This window comes from Dama dama, chromosome 5, assembly GCF_033118175.1.
Source record: "Dama dama isolate Ldn47 chromosome 5, ASM3311817v1, whole genome shotgun sequence".
NCBI classification, from domain to species: Eukaryota; Metazoa; Chordata; class Mammalia; order Artiodactyla; family Cervidae; genus Dama; species Dama dama.
This window is the reverse complement of record NC_083685.1, coordinates 5,959,112-5,981,683: the sequence shown is the minus strand read 5'-3', so window position 1 is coordinate 5,981,683 and position 22,572 is coordinate 5,959,112. Positions and strand designations below refer to the sequence as shown.

At 54.4% G+C, this 22,572-nt stretch overlaps 1 protein-coding gene across 1 annotated transcript in view; it reads right to left on the bottom strand.

The window, feature by feature from the left end:
- Nucleotides 1–20,843, bottom strand: part of MN1 (MN1 proto-oncogene, transcriptional regulator) — a 47,702-nt gene extending 26,859 nt beyond the window's left edge. The window contains exons 1-2 of the mRNA XM_061141647.1: nucleotides 20,733–20,843; nucleotides 15,377–19,429 (exon numbers count right to left, since the gene is read on the bottom strand). Of these exons, the coding sequence (XP_060997630.1) occupies nucleotides 15,377–19,106 (3,730 nt within the window). The 5' untranslated portion in view covers nucleotides 19,107–19,429; nucleotides 20,733–20,843. The remainder of the gene's footprint in view (nucleotides 1–15,376; nucleotides 19,430–20,732) is intronic.
- Nucleotides 20,844–22,572: the final 1,729 nt, after the last annotated feature.

The following is a 22,572-nucleotide window of genomic DNA, read 5'->3' as shown; positions in this document are numbered from 1 at the left end:
CATGGGAAGGACTGGTGCTGAAGCTGAAGCTCCAATACTTTAGCCCCCTGAGGCAAAGAGCCAACTCATGGGAAAAAAGACCTTGATGCTGGGAAAGATTGAGGGCAGGAGGGGACGACAGAGGATGAGATGGCTGGATGGCATCACTGACTCAATGGACACGAGTTTGAGCAAACTCTGGGAGATAGTGAAAGACAGGGAAGCCTGACGTGCTGCGGTCCATGGGGTCACAAAGAGTCGGACACAACTTAGTGACTGAACAGCAACCGTCGGACACAACTTAGTGACTGAACAGCAACCGGACTCTACCCTTCAGATGCCAGTAGCGGCCTCCTTTCCTGCCATTATGACAAGTAGACACTGGCAGGTATCCTGGGGAGAGGGGAGGGGTTCCGTCACCCCAGGGTAAGGACCACAGCCAGGGCCCTCAGGGGACTGTGTCACTTGCCTCAGTTTGCCGCTGAGAACGCTGAGGCTGGGAGAGGAGCTGGGACATGGCCCAGGGCCCCGGGGGGAACAGAGGATGAGTCCCCTCCAGCAGATCCCAAAATCCTTGCTTTCACAACCTTCCCCCAACTGCTGCTCACTGCCCCCACGGCCCAGGGCTCAGCGACCCTCTGAGAGAGGTCCAGGGATCCCACCTGTGTTACGGGTCCTGGAATCGGTGACTCACTGGCCCAGGGTCACGCAGCACACAGGAGGCAGCGCTTGTGCCCAGGGATTCGAGCCCGGGCCTGTGTGACAGCTAAGCCCTCCCACCCTCACCAGGGGCAGGGGGTCGGTCGCCCACTCGCTCCCAGGCACGCTCTCTCTCTGTTCAGCCCGCGCCTGTCAGGTTCCCAGGGCCCCACCTGAGGTGCCAGACGGCAAGGGGTGGGCGGGGAGGGGTCTAACTTCTTCATTGCCAGCACCCAGACTGTTTATGGCTGGCACAGGCTCCCGGCAAGGCGCTCAGGGGCCAGGGGCCGGCTCATTGCACAGATTCCTTCCGCGAGAAGGCTGACCATTCTTCACACGCATCAGAAAGCTGTTCCTTCGGAGCCCAGGAGGGCTGTCACGTGAAAGGAAAATACCGGAGCGTTGGCATCCCAACGCCAGGGACCCGGGCCTGAAACCGCGGCTGCCCACACCAGGCTGGGGCCAGCCCACCGAGGGGCGCACGTGGTCTGACTGCCCCCGGCAAGGGCAGGGTCTGCAGCGAGGCCTGAGATGGCTGCTGCAGGAGCAGGGGGTTCCAGCCCTGCCCTGCCCTTGGCCACGTAACAGATGCTAAGATGTGCCTGGGTGCCAGGCCCCACGCTCAGGGCCCCACGTACAGCCTGGCGAGGCTGCCCTCCAGCCGGCATGACTCCATAGCCCACGAGAAGTCACACGGGCTCTCCATGACTCATTTCCTCACCCCCTAAGACGGGACAACCTAGCAGCTATACCATCTTGCACATCAAAGGGTCATAGGACAGTGCAATGGGAACCCCAGGCATGGGGGCTGGCGGGGGGGCATCCATAAAAGCTGGGACTGGCATAGTGCGTCCTCAGAGTTGGGCAGGCTTCTAAGCATCTGCTCATGTGTATGTTAACTCAGCGAACCCTCCCTGCCCCACGAGGTACACTGTTATCCTCTTTCCCTGATAAGGAGATGGAAGCACAGAGAAGTGAAGAAACCTGCCCAAGGGCACACAGCTAGGAAGTGGAGCTGCTTGGGTCTGAACCCAAGTGGTCTGGCTGCAGAGCCTGTGCTGTTAACCTCATCATTATAGAATCATAGTCCCATTTAGCTAAAATTGTCCTATTTAGTCTTCACAATATGTCCATGAGATAAACAGTAATTTTTTTTTTTTCCCCTTTTTCCAACTTTACGAGGAAACCAGGCTGGGAGCCCTGAAGAGGTGACGGTCACATAGCTCAGAGGAGTCAAAGAGCCAGGCCTGAAATCTAGACCACCCGTCTGGTAGGAGCCAGAGCTACTGTGGTTTCCCCAAGGTCAAGAATTGTCTCCCATTACAACCTATACCTCCTATAGCTCTGAAAGAGGAAGGGGGACAGTGCTGCTAACAACATGTGTCATGGTGCTTCCTACAAAAGGTTTGGAAATTTCAGACGTGGAGCCTCAGCATCCAAGTGCGGGGTCAAGAGGTAGGAAGGCAAGATGAAAGCGGAAGTTCAGCTTGTTGTGCAGCTGTGCTGTGTGACTTTGGCCAAGTTGCTTGCCCTCTCTGGGCCTTGGATCTCTCAGCTGGAAAATGTTGTGGAGAAGAGGCACAGAAAGAGAGAAGCTTTTCTCTCATTCTATAATTTTACCTATGCTTTCACCTTCGTGATGTTTCAATGGCGAAAATTACAAGCATGTTTTCCAGAACACCCATCTACCACGGCACTGAAGCGTCAATCTCCGTCATGTCTGGACATCTGAGTTGCCAACACAAGTCTACCCAATATCTCCACATACGCACACCCTGGCTGGAAAAATTGGGTCAGCAGACAGTGGCCCATAGCAGCCAGCAAAATAAACTCTCAAAGACTTTCCACAACGATGTCGCCGCAAAGTTCTGCTGGAATGCACAAAGTAGGCCTTCTAAGAAGTTCTGCATTTCCACTCCTCCCAAAATGGCCACAGAGGCCCTGGCAGAAAGGCAGAAAGCTGACCCACAGAACCGCCCCTCAGCAGGCACCCCGGGGCTAAAAGCATCCTTTTCCACAGCTGTCACAAAAAGGGGAGAAGGCAGTGGGCACCTAGGGCTCCTGGGAAGTAAGGAAAAAGTCAGGGATCAAGGGACACACCAAGAGGATGATGGGAAATTCCCTGGGGCAAGAGAGGTTAAACCTCCTACCCCAGGAAGGTAAGGGGGTAAGGGGCGCCCAGCACAAATAGTTCAGATCTCAAGACCAGTTTCTCTGTCTGTGGAAACTGTCCAACACCCCCAAACCCACCACAGGAAGAAGAAAGAAAAAAAAAAATGTGGGTAAACCCATCCCCTCTCCCTGTTCTCAGCCTTAACGTGGACAGAGAAAAGAATTACCATTCCATCCTCTGCAGTATCTAACTTCAAAAATCTTGGGTGCAGAGCAGAGAAAGAAGGGGCCAACCAAAAACTGGGACACCAGTTTTTGCAGGCTTAAAAACAGATCAATTTTACTCTAAAGTTTAAAATGAAACATGCTCCTGTTTGGGAAAAGAATTTCATTAGGAGGAAAATATAATATAAAAATACCCATTTAGGAAGAATGTGCTATTAATTCTTAGCACTCTATGCAGAAGGGAAAATTGCATTTTTATCTAAATGGTTTTTCTGCATAAGCCATTTACAATACTCTTTGCCTCTCTATAATAGGCCCTGCTACCATTAGTAGTGGGACAACCAGGCTGAGGGCTGAAATCGCCCTCAAACACATTTAATACATAACCCCTGAAAATCTATTCCAACAGGGACCTCAGCAAACAGGCCCAGCATTCCTTTTTTAAGGAAGAAATAAATATTGCTGAGGGGGGTTGGGAGTGGTGTGCTGATGGGGGAGGAAGGGACAAGATGGTTTAAGTTAAAAGCAAGCGCTCTGGGTCCCTTTAGCAGCATTAAAATTGCAACTGATTTTGGCTGCATGATTGCAACCATTTGACTGCCTGTGTGTGTGTGCAGTTGTGTGTGCTGGTATCCACCCCCCACACACACACTCATGGGTTTCCATCAAACAAGCAAACAAGCAAAGGATGAAATTCAGGATATGAAAACAAACTATTTTTAAACACTAAAGCAAACACACCAAGATAGCAATACTGTTATTTTCCCATTAAACTAAGTTTCTCTCAATTTGAAAAGTGAGAAAAATCTAAACAATACTTCCAAACAAACTGCATAGAGCCTGGGTGTTGTGGCCTCCGCCAGCTTTAACAACGGAGAAATCGCCTCCGTGGAGAAGCAAAAAACAGGCGGGGATGGGGCCAGGCGGCTTCGCGAACGGCCTGCCACGTCCCACCCAGCGGGTCCCCCCGACAGCAGCCCACGCCTGGATGCCCAGTCGTCTCCAACTTCAGAAAGCGGTACTTTTTCTTTTTTCCAAAAAAAGTTTTGCTTTTTTTTTTTTTAAGTCTTCCAGCTCTTTCTCTCTTGGACTCCCAAAATAACTACTTACTTAATACCAAATGCCGGGGAGCTAAATGAATTCATTAAGGAAACGCAAGGGCTGTGATGGACACTGAATGCGGGGGCCTCCATGATTCTGCTGCCATGAGCCAGAACGCCTCGGGCCGCTCTCTTCCGGCAAAGCTTGGTCCATAAATTCCTCCTTTCAAACCAGGAGCCCAGAAATGTCATAATTATAGCTGATACAGGTAACAGGTGTGCCCCTCTGTCCCTCCCACCCCCTCCCGCCACCCGCCTTCCAGACAAGCTGCTGGAAGATTTAGTGGTCTAGCCAGGGGTGTCGTAATTACCGGAAACGACTCTGGTTTTAAGGGTTAGATAAAGACCCTCTCCAAATTTAAGGCCAGACACCGATGTCCATTAGACTTTAACGGGCCCACATAAAAAAAGAAATTGTATCCTCATCTCTCCGAATGCCTGCTTCCCCAGCGCCTCGAGATCATTTCAGGCTGGCTCAGCGCCCAAAATACTCCTGTCCGGCCCTCGTTCTGCAAAGGCAAGGACTCGGTAGAAACTGATGTGCCAGGCATTAAGCAACTGGGGAGGGGGGCTCAGGAAACACCTTTGCTCTATAATTGTTACAGTCAAAACCTCTCTTTTAAAAAATAATAATAAAAGTGGAATTTTAACCTATCATCTAGAAGCAGAGAGACAAGGAGGCTATAGGAGCCTGGGGAGAAGGGGTGGGTGGCTGGTACCCAGAGATGCCCGGCTGAAGAGCCCAGCACCATCAAGAATGACACACGCTCCCCTCTGAGACTCAGTGCTCAGAAAGGCCAAAGCTGTGGGCTGTTTTGCCCTGTTTTTCTTTTTCCCAGCTTTCGAGACTTACGCATACTTTTTCTTCCTTCTTTGGAAGTCAAGCCAGGCGTTCCTCTAAAAGTTACACACACATACACTCCAGGATTACTGTCTGTCCAGGGGCAGCATGGAAGGAGCCCCCAGAGAGGTTTACGATCCCTCACTCTTCTCCATGTCTGCGCTCAGCTCCCAGTCAATTAAGAATTAATGCTCAGAAACTTTCCGGGGACCAAGACACCAGTAGGAAGCGGATGTTCTCTGGCCATCTCCAAGGCACTGGGAGGCTGAGTTTGCTGGGTCAGGCTTTTTCTCCCTCCTTCCAGACAAGTGATGCTTGGAGGGGCCTCACCCTCCCTTTCTGCCCTGGGAAGGTGGTGGGAACCTCGACTGGGGGCCTTTATTCCGTGACGGGCGAGCGGGCCCATTAGTGCGTACACACACACTCTCATACACACACACACATACACGCACACATACTTCTAATCCCAGCAAAATGCTTCACACACACTGAGCACAAAATAAATGCTTATTAACTAAACTGACCCAAAATAGTGAAATGTACAAGTAAATTAATCATGCCTCTCCCGGAGGCCTAACAGGATTACAAATTCGGCAAAAATTGACCACACGGAGATCAATGAGCTTCTACTTAAAACTCAAAGGGGCCAAAACTTTGTAGGAGCTGCTTCTTGGAGAAAAAAATAAATGTATTTTTTCATCTCTTATTAAGATTCCTAAGGCCTATACATGTGCATGTGGGTGTATGTGGGTTTGCTTGTGTGTGTACTCAAGTCGGGGGCGGGGGGCGGCGGTATGGGAGTGCATGCATGCACAGCAAGCAGAAACCAGCAAAAGGCAACCAGAGCTTTATGCCCAGACAATTTAGAAATAGTCACGGCATAAAGATCGTGAAATTGCTCCAGTTTAAAAAAAAACAAAAACAAATTTTGGTCCACAGCCTCCCTTTCTTTTCCTCAAATATCAAACAACCACCAAAAGTTACATCACAGGGGATGAAAGTAATTAATTTGTTTTCAGCCAGTTAGGTCTCACTTGCTACAGAAGTTTTAAGGGCTGCAGATGGCTGGACCATGGGTGCTCCCCCCAACCAAATGGGAGGAAGACAAACCTCTACTGTGTCCAGCTCCTTCACACTAAGCTTATCTCAAGTCAGGGAAACCTTCCTCTTGCTGAATTTGTCACTTAACTTGCATTTCCCTTTTCGCCTACCATTCAGAAAAAAAAGGAAAAAAAAATATATATATATATATATACATATTGTGTGGGAGGGCACTGTTTGCGTTTTAAGACGGTGGAACCTGCCGGCAAGGTCTGTCACAGACGAGAATATCCCTAAAGAGGTTCAAGGCTGGAAGAGACACATCAGTGGTCACTTTATGGGGTCACCAGGGAAAAGGTCACTCCTTTTTCCCACCCCCATCGTCCCTCTTTTATGGAAAGACCTGGGGGCATCTGTGAAACTTGATGCTTCACAACAGGCCCCGTGGGACCAGCTCCTCTGCAGGACAAGTTGGCCACAGCCACTTTACAAGGGCTCAACCCGCCCAGGGCCCGTCTGGGTCATCATCTCCACTCTCCCCCTGCCCCACGCGTCTAGCCTGGCCTCTAACTGCACAGAAAGGGGGTCTGATTGCTAATAGACCCACGATGCAGACATCAGCCCCAAGCTGGGTCCCCTGTATCTATTTCCCCCATACAGCTGCAGTCATGTGGAAGCCCCAGGCCCAGCAGAGGGGAGCTGAGCTAAGAACTTTCTGTCCTCTGTGAGGGCTGACACCAGCCCCCAAGCCATGCCCTCAACCCCCAGCCTTGCCCAAGAGATGGTATTCTAAATGTCTTCCACACTTATAAATTATTTTCCACTCCTGAACCCCGCGTTGGTAAACAACATTTCAACTCTGAGGGGCACACTTCTCCCTTCTCCATCCATCCCTCAATCACTGTCCCCCCCAAAGAAAATAAACTACATCCCAGTCTGCATCCAGTGTTCCTAACTGTGGCTGGCGTTTCTCTCTCTGCCTTCCGGCTCATAGGAAAGAACAGAGTGTCCACATAAGGACTCAGGCCCTTGAATTTCAAGGACTTTTCCAACAGCCCACGCGATCCGGGTAGAACCTGCTCACTTCCATGTGAATTCTCAACCAAGCCAGGCTCTCTCTGGCAGGCTGAGCTCTGGGGATTTCAAAGCAGGCTATGTTTTCTGTCGACTCCCCTGGCCCCTCTCTGATCATAAGATGGTCCCTCAGAAGTATTTTATTCCTGGTGGTCGTTGCCAATCACTCAACAATGCTTGTGTTCCCAGATCCAAGGGCGCCTGAAAACACTGCTTCACGGTAACTTTAAAGGGTCCTATCTTTTTCACATCACACCCTGCCCTGGACGACTGGATGAACAGGGGGCCGGGTGTGTGTGTGTGTGTGTGTGTGTGTGTACAAGTGCGTGCGCATGTCTGCGCATCTCCTCTCATTGCAGGAGCTCCCAAATACAACCAGGAACACCATCACTGGGGCCCTCAACTCTGGGGCAGACAGATTTCTTTCCCCAGTCACACACCGCAAAGTCACCTAGGACAAAAAGGCCCAAGCTTGCCCAACTCCAGTCAAAGCGTTGACCTGAGCTCTAAGAGCAAAGGAAACCTCCAGGCCCAAACTCTCTTTAAATTATCATCAGCAATGAGAAGGGAAAACTCATTTTAAATCCTCAGATCGCATCTCCGGGCCGCTTAGGTCTCACAAGAGAGACAGGGCTTCTGGAGGAGGGAGGAGGGGCGGGGAGGGGGTAAGTCCGGAAGGGTCTCAGCACCCAAGTTAGCCCATATCTCCTGCAAAGGCATGACAATGTTGTCTATTTCTGAGTCGGTGTGGAAAGGGTTTTTGAGACATGCAGGATAAAAACAAGAGATGGTTCCCTCCAACTTTCCAGAAGCCATCCAAGTCACTGGGCCCCAAAGATGCCTCCACAGAACCATCTCCTTGGGTCCCTAATCCATCTTCCAACACACCTGACTTACCTAAACTGAACACTAGCATAGGTAAGTCAGACTGAGGCCCAGAAAACCAGAGATCCTCCCCCTAAGAATGGGAACCCCAGGGCCAATCGCCAAAGGGTCCAAGGTTTTCCAGAAACGTCAATTCAGGAAGAAGACAGAGCCTTGGGGTCACATGGTCCATCCTACCAGCTACAGGGGAGGCGGGGCAGGCTAAGTCTGCTGGACCCCTGCGCTTTACTGATCAGAACATAAAACCCAGCTCTCCCTCTAGCATGTGAGTTTGCGTGGGGATGTTTATTGGAGGTTTCCCCCTCTTTGGGGAAAAGTCTATCCCATGTATGATTCTCCTTCTGGGATACTCAGAGAGCCAATTTGTTATCGTGAATGCGCTAAGGCCTCCAAACTGTTAAATTCAACTGCCATTATGTTTAAAGGGCATTTGGGTCCTTATGATGATGTACATAAATTGTGAGAAGTTCCACGCATGACCACCGTAAAGTACTCCCTCTGATCCCGCTTTGCAGGAAGCCGAGATGATGAAACCCTGCCGACTTTCTCAGCCAAGAAGGAAAAACGAGAATGTGGGATGTTGGGGCTACCATGGACACCCCCGCCCCGAGGAGGAGGTACCCAGGATGGCAGTCCAAAGGGGCCTTGTGGGACCAAAACCAAAAGCCATCGGGACCCAGCAAAGAGCCCCTTGGATTTCTCAAGGCTGGGCAGCCTCTCCACAGCACCCCCAACCCCTGTCCTTCCTGGACAAACACCATGTTGGGAGCAGACCCTCCTCTTGCTTCCCAAACCTCAGAGGCCGCTGATTAAAATGCAAGCCAGCAAACAAAGCAAGCCTCGGCGTCCTGCAATAATTACACCCCGTGAGAATGATGGCTTGCAAACGTCCCTTCTCTGCGCAAGTACATGAAACTGAACTCTGCCTTTCGATCCCGGTCACAAAGTGAAGTTAGGAGTTCAGGGCTCCAGATGTGCACACCCACGGGGTAGCTTCTGACCCACACCCTGAAGTCACCGATGGGCCCACAAGGCTGTGTGAAGATGCGTGCTGTCACGTCACTGGAAGATGGCAAAAAATGATCAAGGCTGCCGCAGCCCTGGGCAACCCCATCCTGCAAAACATGATGGGCCAGGGTTCCAGAACCATCTCTCCCTTCCGATCCGGTTCGTGAGTTGGGGGGACCGTTGGCTGAGCTGCTATGCACCAGGACTCTGAAGGCAAAGCTGTGACTAATTCAAAAGCCCAGCGTCCTCTCCGCCAAGGCGTTGGTACCAAAAGATTACAATAAAGGAGAGGAATTTCCATAAATGAGAAGCAGCGTCCGCTTCCCACCACTGGGAGGGGGCATGGGGGAGGGGGGTGGTGGTGGTGGTGGGCCCTGATTCAAAAGATTCCTCTCCCAGGCTGGAGGGAGTTCAGTTAGCTGAACTCAGCCAGAGACACCTCCACGCGCAAAACCCAGCAAGGGACGACGTGTGTCTGCTACCGAAATACTCCAGATCAAAGTCACCCACAGCCTGGGAGGCCCGGGAGGCCGAGGTTTCGTAATTAGGATCTTCAAAATCCTCCTCTATTTTTAGGACGTGCGCTCATTCAGTCCTTTAGAGAATCAGAACCTGTCAGCTAAGGCCAAAGAGACTGAAGGTTTGGTTTCTCTCCCCGCTTCCCCATTCCCACTGCCCCCCTCACCAACCCTACTCTGCTTTAGGAAAGCAGATTAAGGGGAAACTAAAGGAGTAACTGGATGAATTGATGGAAATATACTTGGCCATGCATATGTATATGCGCATATGCTGGGGAGGGGCTCCTTCCCAAGAGAAGGCCATGGGCCCTGCTACCCCCCCACCCCCCCCCCCCACCCCTGTGGGCTGCGGACAGACCCCGACCGGACATTACACGTTGGCCACACTCTTTCAAGCCAGCCCCCAGACCACTTTGCCGGGCTCCAAGGTGTACCAGAAGGCGAGGAAACTTGAAAAATGTCCCCCAAATGTCTCTCTTCTCAGTCATGCACTCGTGTACGTATCAACATCTCTGCCACTAGCAATCAAAACCCACACTAGAATCTGTCCACCCAAGACATGCCTAAAAATAGACATTGTCCTAAAACAAACACATCGCCTGGGCAAGTCAAAATCCTGACTTGAGTCAAAACGATGAAGCTGGGGTTCTTCCAGCCCCTCCAGACTGAAGACATGGGTGGAACAAGCAGGGGGGCATTGAGGGCAGGACATAAGGTGACCCCACTAGTTACAGGGGACCCCCCCATAGATTCGGGGGCCCCCTCATAGATTCGAAGGTCCCCTCTGATCTAAGAGGTTTGGCGCTTTCATGTTGCAATGTGCTTGGGCAGCCTTCTTGCCCTCACACACTGCCTGGACATTTGATACTATTACATAAAGCTATAGTTTTTTTAACCTCTAAAATTAACCAAACGTAGGTAAATACAGTATCTCTTCCTTGGAGTATTTATCTCTTAACATCTTTCGATAAAGCAGATCATTCCCTGGGCAAAGAACAAGACTCGACGTTACTGTCACTCAGAGAGAAAGGTGATTTTTGCTAAATCTTCCAGCATATGGTGGGTTCAGGACATTCTGTGAAATCCCAAAGATAGGCTCAAGTTTGCCCTTCCAGAGTGGGAAGAACGCCCCTCCTCTAATTTCACCTGGTCCTCCCGGACTGTTTATTAAAGATGTATATTTTATATCAGACAGAGAATCTCAAGTAACTTCTTGGCAAGGGCAGCTGTATTTTCAGGACCCATTAAGATTCTTTGTGGAAATTTAAATACCTCTGTCAGGCAAACAAAATCATATCAGGAATCATAGAATTTCATTGCTAGAAAGAGAAATTAGATTAACCAACCCTCACTCCTTTCCTAGAAATCTCAATAAAATAGAAGTACATTTCAACAGTCTCTTCCGGTCTGAAGGGGCCTCACCAGAAATCTAAATGAATTTAGGTTTAAATTAAGAAAGCTAAAGAAAGCTATCCTGAGAAAAGGCCTTCCATCTACAAATACTGTATACATCGATACAGATGATAACATATAAGTGTATATTCCATATTAGAAGGCAGAGCCTATTTAAAATCAAACCAGACAGAAAAAAACCCAGTGGCAGAAACCACGACAAGTTCAATGCCGATAAGCTTCAGCCCCTTGGAAATCCCTGTCCTTTATTAATATTTAGTAGAAATGTATAATTGCAGATATGCGCTTGGTTGGGGTTTTATGTCGGGAGGCGGGCAAAGAAGACAGGTTTATTACAACCATGAAATATTAAACAAGCACCAAAGAAGAGGAGCTGTGTGTCCCGGACTAGCCAGGGAGCAGGCAGGCCCAGACCGTCAGCTGCACAAAGGGGGCTCCTATCTGTTTACATTACCCCTGATTAACACCTGCGAAGTTTTGGGTTACATCTTCCGGAGGCTGCAAAAGTCACTTGAAGGCATGCAACCCGTGCTGGGTGATTTCTTGAGGAAATAGGACTGCAAGGCTTCGCCTTCCTAAAACCAGTTGGAAGGAGCCTTAAAAATTCTCTCCACGGTGTGAGGAATGGGGAAAACGACTCAGAAGAAAAAAAAACAAAAAACAGAAAAACAGCACTAGCAGCCTTCCCCCTTGCCTGCCCCCACGACTAAGGAAACCCAGCGTTCAAATCCTGCCTGCCTAGTACTACTCAGCACCGCTTTACTGGGCTCTGACTGGAACACTGAGAGAAGCATGAAATTCCAAAAATTTCTCCCGCATCACTGTAAAAATATCATTCTTCCAAAAAGGGCCGGATTGCATGCAGAGCGTAGACGGAGACCTCTCCCGTTTCCGTGTGTGTGAAAGAGTGTTTCTAGACATCTCTGGATTTCATGATAGAGAACAGCCAACAGAATGGAAGTTTGGCAAGGGTAAACTTATTACAGAAGAGAGTTAGTTCAAGTTTTGAAACCTGTAAGGGACCTGTGGGCAGGGGCCGGGGGACATACTTTTTTAGGCTTAATAGCCTTTATCTACAATCTACGATGATTTCTCCTTCTCTCTGGGTTTTGAAATTCCTCCATAGCCAGACACCTATTACAAAGATGGGTGGATGATTTTGCAAACTAATTTCAAATTCAGGTAACCCTCACTGATTTAATAGATGTCTGAATAGGCCCAAACTCAGGCTGGTTTTTCTTTTTCCCCCTCTTCCCAACCTCACCCTTCCCCCGCCCCAACTCTGTGCAAACAGAATCTCATGAGGAGACCTAGAGTTTCATGATATAAAAGTTGTTTGGCGGGTTGATTAAGAAGTCTGAGGAAGCATAATTTGCAGAGGCTCACTTTCCTGTTTTTTGGTTTTAAAAAAAAAAAAGATCATCATCACATGTGATTCTGGCCGAGACTTTGTGAGAACGAACGGTAACTTGCCAGTCAAGTTCCCTCCCCTCCGAAGGACATCTAAACCCCAGAAGACAATGTGGACACGTCCTCTCCAATCTGAGCAGGATCATTTCTGTTAAAGACCGACTAGTATTTTGTCATCGGAGCGAAGAAATTTCAGAAACAGTGTTAATATTTAATCACATTAGTACTGGCGTGTTTTATGGCGTGACAAAATAAAATACCATTACAAAAATGGGCTTTGCCTGAGGTGGGGGGGATGGGGGCGGGTGGTGAAAGACAGTGCTCGCTGAGGCTGGAACTTGGAGAAGGTACCTTCAAAGCTGCTTCGTGGCTGATGGGACCCTGGGCGTGTGTTTACAGAAAAGCAGGATGCTTTCCTTTCAATTCTTTTTTTTTCCCCTCTCTCTCTACTCTGTTTCGAAGGGGTACACTTCATTCTGATTTTCAGTCAGGGCACCGGGGGCCGTTGAAGGCTCTGTGTACCTATTTATACAACGTGCAGATGGAGCTGCGGGGTGTTATCATAATGAAAAGTTTAATCGTCCTTATTTACTACCAGTAAGGGAGCAGGAATCAGATGCAGATATCTTACAAAGCCTTAACTAGCAGTCCCAAGGCTGCAGAAGCTGTGAGTGACCTCAATTCGGGGCTTTATCTAGGAAACTGTCTTTCCTACATCACAGAGTGGAAAACAAAGGAGGTCAAGTGGGTGTCCCTGCCGAGGCTTCTAAGGCAGCCAGCCCCGAAGCCGGTCCCTGGAGGAAGTTTCCCATCTCCCCGTGTGCAGGGGAGGGTTGTGTTTAGCGTACAGGGGGAAATCAACCCCGAAACTAACTAGTATCTGTTTCCAAAAAAATATTTTCCTTTGCCTGACGGTGATAATGTAACAAACAAAACAAAACATTTTCTTCATTCTCAGTCTGCATTTTTTTTTTTTTTTTTGTCTGCAAAGGAAGATTAGTCGGGCTGAGAAGGTAACAGTGCAACACCTTGGGAAAAAAAATCTCATTAAAACCACCCAACTCCTCTGCACCTAAGGCCCTTCAAAAGACTTGCAGGCCAAGTGCTATTGGTTTTTCTTTATTAATTCTCTAAATCGGGTTTTGTTTTTTTTTTTCTTTCTTTCTTTTTGACTCTTCTCACACCATTTTGGCCAATGTGGTCTTAATTATGGGTGCGGGGGAGGGATGGGAGAAGGGGGAGGGGGAGGGGCAGCCAGGCCAAGCCAGGTAGAAGTGACAGGGGCTGGCATTTGTGCTAACCAGCTATCGATCGGTAGGACCAAGATGTTGTGTACAAGAAAATAAAAGAGAAGGGAGGCAGAGAGACCAGGATGCTGAGTCCAACTCCATTTAGAAAAAGTGGGGGGGCGGGGGGCAGGGAGAAGCAGCGGAGGGTCCCAAACTAACCAATTTATGGCCTTGCCTGGGAGAAGCCTGGAGAATGCTGATGCTGGCCGCAGCGTCTGCTGTGCATGCTAAACACCCAGCTTCAAATGAGAGAGCAGCGTCCCGGGCTGGGCAGTAGGCGAACAAAGAGAAAACCAGCAAGGCCGCATTCATGAATTAGAAAACCCAAGCGGGAAAGCTACCCGGGACGGCGGTCAAAGCCCGGAGTTCTGAGCCACCCAACTCCTGCCGCACTTCCCCTCCCCCTCTCCCTCCGCCCCCATCCCCTGGTCCTAAAACCTACCCGCACCTTAAACCCTGGGTCAAGAGATGGCAGGATGCAGGATGTGGACTGAAACTGAAGGTAGAAGCAAAAGGCAGAGGAGAACCACCCTAAGAGAAGCAAGGATCAGTGGACATATTTTTTTTTTTAAGACACAGTTATATCGCCAGCTACAGGCTCCAAGGTAATAGCCTGGTGAGACCAAGGGGATCCAGGGTGGTTTTAAAAGCAAAAGGTAGGAATGGGGTGGGGGGTAGAAAATGATGCTACCTAAAAAGGCCCCATAAAAAAATAGAACAGATATCTATTGCAGCCCCGGTCACCTTTAGGTTAAAAAAAAAACTATTATTACTTTAACGGCAATGGTGGTCCATTTTACTAACCCCCACCCCACCCACCTTAAAGGCCTCCAGGCCCGACAGGGAGGGAGTGCTTAGAATGCAAAGGAGAACTGGGAGCAGACATCTGTCACCAAAGCCAGGCGAGATATTGACAAACTCAGGTCCTTTGTGTCTTAAGAATATATATCCATATCCCCATGCACAAATGATGCCCTGGTCGACTGGTCTGGTCTCTGCCAAGTAGACCCCACCCTGGCCCCCGCCCGCCACTCCCCCCCACCAACCAAATGTCAAGGAGGTGCACTCTGAAAAGACTGCCTGCCTCCTACAACCCTGACAGGTCTCCAGTTTTTCAATGAAACTCTAATCGTTAAGAAGAGACAAAACAGCTATTCATTAGGAACGAATGTCAAATTAGGCGTTGCCGCTGAATGATGCTGCGGACACCAGAACTGGTAACTTTTTCCCCCAAAGATGCTGGCACACGCGAGGGAGCTCAAGTTGCAGGCTGGCTGACTAGGAAAAGATGGGGAGGCATTAACACAGCTTCCCAGGTGCCCTGCCAGGAAGTGGAAGCTGGGGGGGGGGGGGGGTGCGGAAGGATGGTAGGAAACTCCTGAAAAGTGGAATAGGCCTGCACGTTGAGGGGTGAGGAGGGGTCTGAGTGTGAAAGGGAAGAGGCCTAGTCCTCAGGGCACCCAGAAACTCAGCTAAAATTTGACAGGGGGTACTCTACAATAATCCCCAAATGCGTGCCACTTTAAGTTGTTACTGCAGCTGTGAAACTAGAGTCTACTTGGCAGCACCTAGGGGGAGAGAAGGGGGTCTGCCCACGGAGCCCCTGGGGTAACCAAAGGAAGGGTACCAGCTCTGAGCTGGGCGTCAGGAAGGCCCTGTGCCCTGCCGACCCCGAGGGACCCTCCCCTTTTCTGAAGCCTCCCAGGCAGACGCCAAGGCCAGCGATGGGGGTGGGGCGCGTATCCGCCAGGTGAGAAAGGAACTGGGAAGGAGCGCATATACCTTCTTTGCTGTTGGGATTCTGGGGTTTGGCCTTCTCCCAGGGCGCCAGCGTCTTGTCCTCGTCTGTGCCGTCCACCAAAGACTTGTCGGCCGGCATGTACCAGGCGGCGCTGTGCTCTGCCATCAGCGAGTCCAGATCAATGGTGCTCATGGCGCTCTTGACCGCCTCGGAGCAGCAGCTGCCCAGCTCGCTGTCGCCATTCTGCGCGCCCGAGGCCCCGACGGCACACTCACCCTTCTTGCCACCCTTGAGCCCCAGGGGCTGGTCCTCAGAGATGCTGAACTGCTGCCTCTGCAGCTGGATCTGTGCCTGGAGGATCTCCAGGGGGTGGATCTCGTCAGGTGGCGGGGCACCGCCGCTGCTCGTCGGGGTCCGAACCTGCTCCAGGCCCGGCGTGCCGGGATGGCCCGTGCCCCCTCCGCCATAGCTGTCAGGGGTCGAGGTAGAGGTAGACAAGATGCCCAGGCCAAGCGGGGGCGGGGGTGCCTTCGGTCCGTGCTCCCCGGCGCCCACCCCACGGGGAGGGAGTTTGGGCGAGCCTGTCACCAGAGGGCTCCTACTCGCTTTGGCCAGGGCTGGGGGGTTGTCGGAGCTGGAAGACACCTCGTCCTCGTTGGCGTAACTAGTGCTCACCTCGTCGGAGGCGAACTCGCCCACGTGCGGGGAACTACCGTCCGACTTGGCCCCACCGTCCAGGGACGCCATGAGGTCTGGCTGGTCCCCCAGGAGCAGCTCGGCCCCCTTCCCCCACGACGGCGACGTGAGCGCTTTCTCGTGAGGCGTAGGCGCCCCGCGCGCCTCTCCCGAGTTTCCCCCGACGGCTGCGCCCTGCGCCTGCTGCTGCCCTGGGCTCACACCAGGCGCGCCCCCGCTGTCCGGCGCCGCCGCCGCTGAGTACTTGTCGAAGAAGGTCCCGGGGCTCACGTGACCACTGTCCCTTTTTCTGCGCCCCCGTCCCCGGCCGCCGCCCCCAGGGACCGGCTTGCCGTCGTTCCCCGACGTCGATTCCAGGGTGTAGTTGGGGGAGAGGCTAGTGCCGTCCCCCTGGGCGGGCGGATTGGGCGGCCCAGAGGCTTTAGAGCCGCTGCTACTGGTCCCCGACGGGCCTCCGGGCCCTGGAGCCCCAGGAGCAGTCCCTCCTGGGAAGTAATCCGACCCCGGGTTGCCGGCCACGGCCGCGCCGTCGGTCTCGTTCTGGCTCAGTTTCCTCTTGCCCTCGGGCGGGTTCTTCTTGTTGAAGGTCACGTTGAGGTTGGGGGCCCCGAGGCTGGCGATCATGTTCTGGCAGGCGGTGGAGAGCGCAGCCAGGCAACTCTGGCCGAACAGGTTGTCCTTGGAGCTGGGTTTGTTGAAGGAGCCCAGCGAGAGCGCGCCCAGCTTACTGGCCGAGGTGCGCTGGCTGGGCTGGAAGTCAGGCTGCGGCGGGTATGCGCTCCCGCCGCCGCCGCCGCCGCCGCCGCCGCCGCCGCCGCCACCGCCCGTGCTGCCGCCGCCCCCGCCCGTGCTCGGGGGCGAGTTCACGCCTGGGCCGCTGTGCGGCGTGGCCTGCCGGTTCGCTGCGCCGAACGGGAAGCCAGGCTGGCCCCCGAGCGCGGGCGCCGTGAAATCAGGTGGCTGGGGCCGGCGCTCGGAGGGAGCGCTGGGCAGCCCGACCCCAGCCCCGGGCGACTGCAGCTGGCCCAGGCTGGCCAGGCTGCCCCCGAACTGCAGGCCAGGGGAGGGCAGCCCGGGCACGTGGCCCTCTCCAGGCATCCTCAGCGGCTCCTGCAGAGAGCTCCTAAACAGCACCCCCGAGCCACCGGGCGGAGGGGGCGGCGCCAGTCCTGGGTCGTGCGGGCCGCAGTCGGAGGGCAAGCCTGAACCTCCCATCCTGCGGGGCAGCAGGTCACCCGGCGGCGGATGCGGACCTGGGAACCACGCGCTCTCCTGCGCCAAGTGCTGCGCCTGCGGCTCGAACGTGCCCAGGCGCCCGGCGCCCGCGCCGCCGCTGTCGCGCTCAAAGTTCGGCTGGGCCAAGCCGCCCACTGGGCCGCTGTGCACCAGGCCGCCCTGGCCCACGTCCCCGGGGTGGCCTAGCTGGGCCAGGTTGGGCTGGCGCAGCCGCTGCTGCTGATTCCGCGACGCCATCTGCTTGATCATGAGGGCCGCGTTTTGGCGTTGCTGCTGCTGCTGCTGCTGCTGTAGGGACGGGTGGTCCGGGGCCGGATGCTGCAGAGGCGGCCCCGAGGGGAAGCTGTCGGGCACAGGCGGCGTGAACTCGCCGGGCAGGCCGGAATAGGCAGAGGGCGAGAGGTGGTTGTCCAGAGCGCCATTGTGCATGCTGCCGTTCCACGAAGCGCAGCGATCCACTCCTGCGCTGCCCGGGAAGTCAAAACGCGGCCTCTTGGCCACGTTCATGTAGGGGGGTGCGTCGAAATGCTGCAGCCGCTGGTTGGGCGCCTGCTGCATGTTGAATACAGGCTCGGAATAAGGGTGCATGCTCCGGTTCTCCAGCCGGTGGATGGGGTACTCGAACTGCGCGTGTTGGTTGGGCAGCATGGGCCCTCCGTCCTGCAGGCCGCTGCTGGGCGTGCCCGCCTCGCCCTGCTGGGGACGCGGGAGCGCGGGCGGACACGAATTTTGTCGGACCAGAAGCCCAGGCGGTGGCGGCGGCGGCGGCTGCTGCGGGGGCGGCTGCTGCGGAGGCGGCGGGGCCTGCTGCGGGGGCTGCTGCTGCGGGGGCGGCGGGGCCTGCTGGGGAGGCTGCATCAACGGGTGCCTGGAGCCGACTCCAGGCTCCAGCCCCACGGGCATCTTGCGGGTCCCGCCGAACCTCTCGAAGAACACGCCGTGCTGCTGCTGCTGCTGCTGCTGCTGTTGGGCGTGCATTTTCGACAAGCCCACCATGCCTGCGGCTCTGGGCATGGCCGAGGCACCCGGGAAAGAGCCCCCGGGAACCTGACGACCCGCTGCATAATGAGGCAGCTGCCCCTCGGAATCAGAGGGAGAAAACATGTCGAAATGTCCCGAGGGCGGCTCGCCCGGGTAATTGTATTCCAGCGAGTCGACGGCTCCTTGGTTCGCCACCCTCCGGGGCTCTAGACTGTGGGAATCGGAGCCACCGGAGGCGGGCAGGCCGTGGAAGGAGGCGGCTCGGTTAGGGCTCTGGTCCAGCGGCAAGCATGGGGCAGGCACGGCATGGCCCGAGGCGCCCGAACTGTGGAAGTCCGGCAGGTTCCCGGGTCGCTGCGGGCCGAAGCTCTCCGGCCCCTGGCTCTCAGCCATATGATCGTAACCTTCGGCGAAGGGCGGCTGGCTGCCCAAGCCGCCGGCAGCGCCGCCGTAGCCGAGCAGGCGACCCCCGTGCAGGCACGAGGCCCCTGGATCCGGCCCGCCAAAGTTGCCCCCAAAGTGGGGGTGATGCTGGTGGGGGTGGTGGCCTCCCGGGTGGCCGTGGTGCGGCTGTTGGCCTCCAAAGAATCCGTGCACCGGCTGCGCCTGCAGCCCCCCCGCGTGCAACTCCGAGTGGCTGCGCGCGTGAAAGCCGTAAGGCTCCATGTTCATGCCCAAGATCGGGGGTTCGCCCAGCCCGCTCATGGCAGGGTCCACGGGGCCAGGGGGTCCCCCCGCGTGGAAAGCCGGGGCCTTAAAATGGGCGTTCATGCTTAGTCCGGCCTCGTTAAAGTTCCTCTCGCCCTGGCCAGCGTTCCTGCTGTTGATCTGGGGCTCGAATTGGTCCAGCCCAAACATACTTGGCGGGGGGCGGGGGGATCAATAGGGCATGACAGCCTGCTCTCCGCGGCTCGCCTCCGGCCAGCTACTCGTTCCGGCCCTGGCTTGGGCGCTCCCGGACGCTCAGCACCGCCCGGGCGCAGCGCGCCCCGCCACCTCGCCTGGCTTGTGAAGGCTTGGGGCTATCAGCTCCTCTCCCGAAGCTCTCGTTCTGCCCGACGCGGGCCTCTCACATCTTGCGGCGCCGCGGGGCCTCCAGGAGCCGTGTTGGGGGGCCCATGCCCCGGGCGGTTGGCACAGCCGCGGGTGGGTTTGCGGGGAGGGGACGGAGCTGCGGGTGACTGAAGACAAAAAGTTAAGTGGGGGGAAGGAGGCGGGAAGAAGGGAGGGAAAGCAGAGCAATCACCTTCTTAAGTCCGATCGGGTTGGATGGGGAGCCCCTGGACGCTGCCTGAAGCCTCCCGGAGTCCGTGGCGGAGCTGCTAAGGGGCCAGGCAGGGAGACCCTTCAAAGCCGTGGCTGGCGCCGGGACACAGACCGAGCGGTCCCTCCCCCCCTCCCCCCGGAGTCCCCGCGCTCCGCAACCGGAGCCTCAGCCAAGCACGATCGGCTCGCACAGTCCCCGTCGGCCCCAGCAAGCGGATACTGCTTCTTCAGCGGGTCGGAGGACTGGAAGCTCCGCTCGGCATCACTGGTGCCCGCCCCCGAGCTGGGAGCTGAGCGGGGCTGAGGAGGAGCGGCGGGCGCCCGAGGTTGAAACCGAGGGTTGATGGAAGGCGCGGCTCCCCTATTCCGCGGCGGGTGCGCTGCACCCCGGCGCGCCGCTTCGCGGCCACGTCCGCTGCCTGCCGCTTCTGTCCTCTGCTGTTCGGTCTCTGAGTTCGCGGGGATCTCCGAGCCCCGTTCCAGGCGCGGGCGGGCAGCAGACGAGGAGTTGGGGCGCTCCAAGGCTAGGGTTCCCTGCCTCCGCGCCGAGGTGCTTCGCAAGTCGCCCTCGGACCCAGGGAGGGGGGCGTACGCGGGTTGGGGGGCCACGCTGGGCTAGCAGGCTAAGGCGTTCCGGCTGCGCTTTCGGAGCCCGGAATGGGAGGGGGCGGGGGCAGCTCTGGGGGGTCCGTGCACCCCTCTCCTGGCTGGCGGGGGGGCCCTGCGTGGGGCGTTCCGAGGGTCTCGGCTCCCCTCTCTGTGTCTGCCTCTCGCCCAGAGCCGGGAGAAGCAGCAACAAGTTTTGCATTTCAGCAATCAATTTCAGCCATTACATTTGCACCAATCAGCGCAGCCCGAGCTCCGGGCCCGGGGCGGGGCTCGCTCTTAAGGTGGTCCTGGGTGCTGACTGCAGAGGCCCCCGCCACGAACCCGCACTTTGCCCGCTCCGGGGTCCCCCGCACCGGTTAACCTCGGGGTCCTGTGCCAGCGCGCTACGGGCGCGCCCTGGCCTCCCCCGAGCACCCGGCTAGAGAGGGCGCAGGCAGAGAATGGCGGGAGCTTGGCTTTGTTCACCCCGCTTCCCATTCACCACAGTTCCCAACTCCCCACCCCCAACTGAAGCGAGACCTGCGGGGTGGCTAGGGGGCGGGGAGGCGGGCGGTTAGCGGTGCGGGGCGCTCAGACAATGGGGTCGCCAGGCAAAGATCCTGGACTCACCGCGGAAAGTCGCCTGGTGTCGACTGCACTTCAGCACTGAAGCGAACCTTCGGCTCTCCACCGCTGTCTGATTACTTGTGGCACCCAAGTTAACCGGCCCTTGCATTTTCCTGGAGGTGAAAACAGACAGGGAGCCCCGAAGTTAGGGATCTTCTCGAGAGATAGGGGTGCTTGACTCGCTCCTCCCTCATAGGGCGCGAGCAATTTTTCCCTATCCTCGCTGTCCAGGGTTCCCGGTTCTCAGTGACCGGCTTCCATAACCACTCTGCCACTTTATGGGGGCGCGTTTCGGATGAGCTCAGCGCCAGAGCGGCGAGGCAGCTAGGAGCCCCTGAGAAGACCAACGCGCAGAGGGCCACCCTGGACGGCCAGCGCACCCTAGTTCAGGCACTCTGGTCAAGGCCCAGGCCCTTTTCCGGTGCGAGGTTGGCCTCCTTAAGAGATCAATTAAACTGAAGAGGCCAAGGAACGGAATTGGGTTGTGATACTAAAATCAATGGGAGTAATTTAATATCTGCCCTGCTCTTTATGAAATATTCATCCCAATAATCTTAGTTAAAATGTTTAGATCTTCCTGATCCCCACTGAGGCTGCAATCTATCTTGCAATTAGAAGTTGGGAGTTAGAGGCGATGGAGGGTAGAGGAAGTGTTTATTCTGTGTGTGTGTGTGTGTGTGTGTGTGTGTGTGTATTTTCCTCCCTAAAGCTTTTGTAGAGGAGGAAGGGGGAGAAGGCCTTCAATTTTCCTTGCCAAAAAATAGCACGAGGTGTAGCAGGCCAGCATTCTTAGGAGAAGGGGGGGGGGGGGGGAGGAACTTTCTTTGAAGTGCCCCTGATATCGCTATTAAATCTAAATAAAATTAAGCATGGTGTATAAAAATGCCTTTTCCCCCCACAAAAGAAAGTGTTTATCGCCCAAGTCTGTCTAGCGTTTGCTAAATTGCGCATGAAATCTGAAATGAAATAAACGTTATAATAAAACCAACCCCTGAGCCCTTTTTATTTAAAAACCTCAGATTAAGCACTCCACCGTCACAGGCAGGGAGTTAAAAAGTTACCACGAGGAGCCTAGCAGATTCATTGCTCCCCGGAGTTACTGGTGGGAAGTCTGGGTGTTCCAGAACTGAAAATGCCAAGAAAATGGGCTCAGTTTAGGGAGAGGGGAATCAGGAAGCAGGGTCTTCAGAGACTCTGGAAGAAAATAATACCCTCCCCCCCCACCCACCCAATAAGAATAAAAAATAAAAGCAAACGATAAAAACGTGTAACTTTAAAAGTCAGAGAGCAGAAGCCAGCTCAGATCCCAGGCCCTTCGTGGGACCTCCCTGTGGTGAATGTCTACAGATATTTTTTTTTCTTTTTGAAATTAAAAATGAAAATTACCCCCACCAAAAAATGGGGTCCATAAATAAGCATCCAGGAAGAAGTATTTGTACAGGGCGGTGGAGTTTTAAAAGGATTTTTCTGCAGGATCAGGTTGTTGGTCTGTGATTAAATATTGATTTTGTGTAATTAGTTTTCATGTGAACTATCCTCTTGCTGATAGCTTAGAGGTTTCAGAACTAGAAAAGAAATGGAATTGGACATGGAAATTATTACTTAGCAAAGTGACAGGAAAGTGAGGGCCAGAGAAAAGACTGAGGCTTGGCTGATTTCGGCACAAAGAAATAAAGGGCCTGGGTAGGCCTCCAGGGACCACCCCCTCTATCCCCACCCTGGGGCCCCAGGCCAGATCAGGGGAAGGGCCTCCTGAGCAAAGAAGGGAACCGGAAGAAGGAATGGCTACCCAAAGAGGATCCTGTATGGGCAAAGACCTGTGCAAAACCCATGATACCTGGAC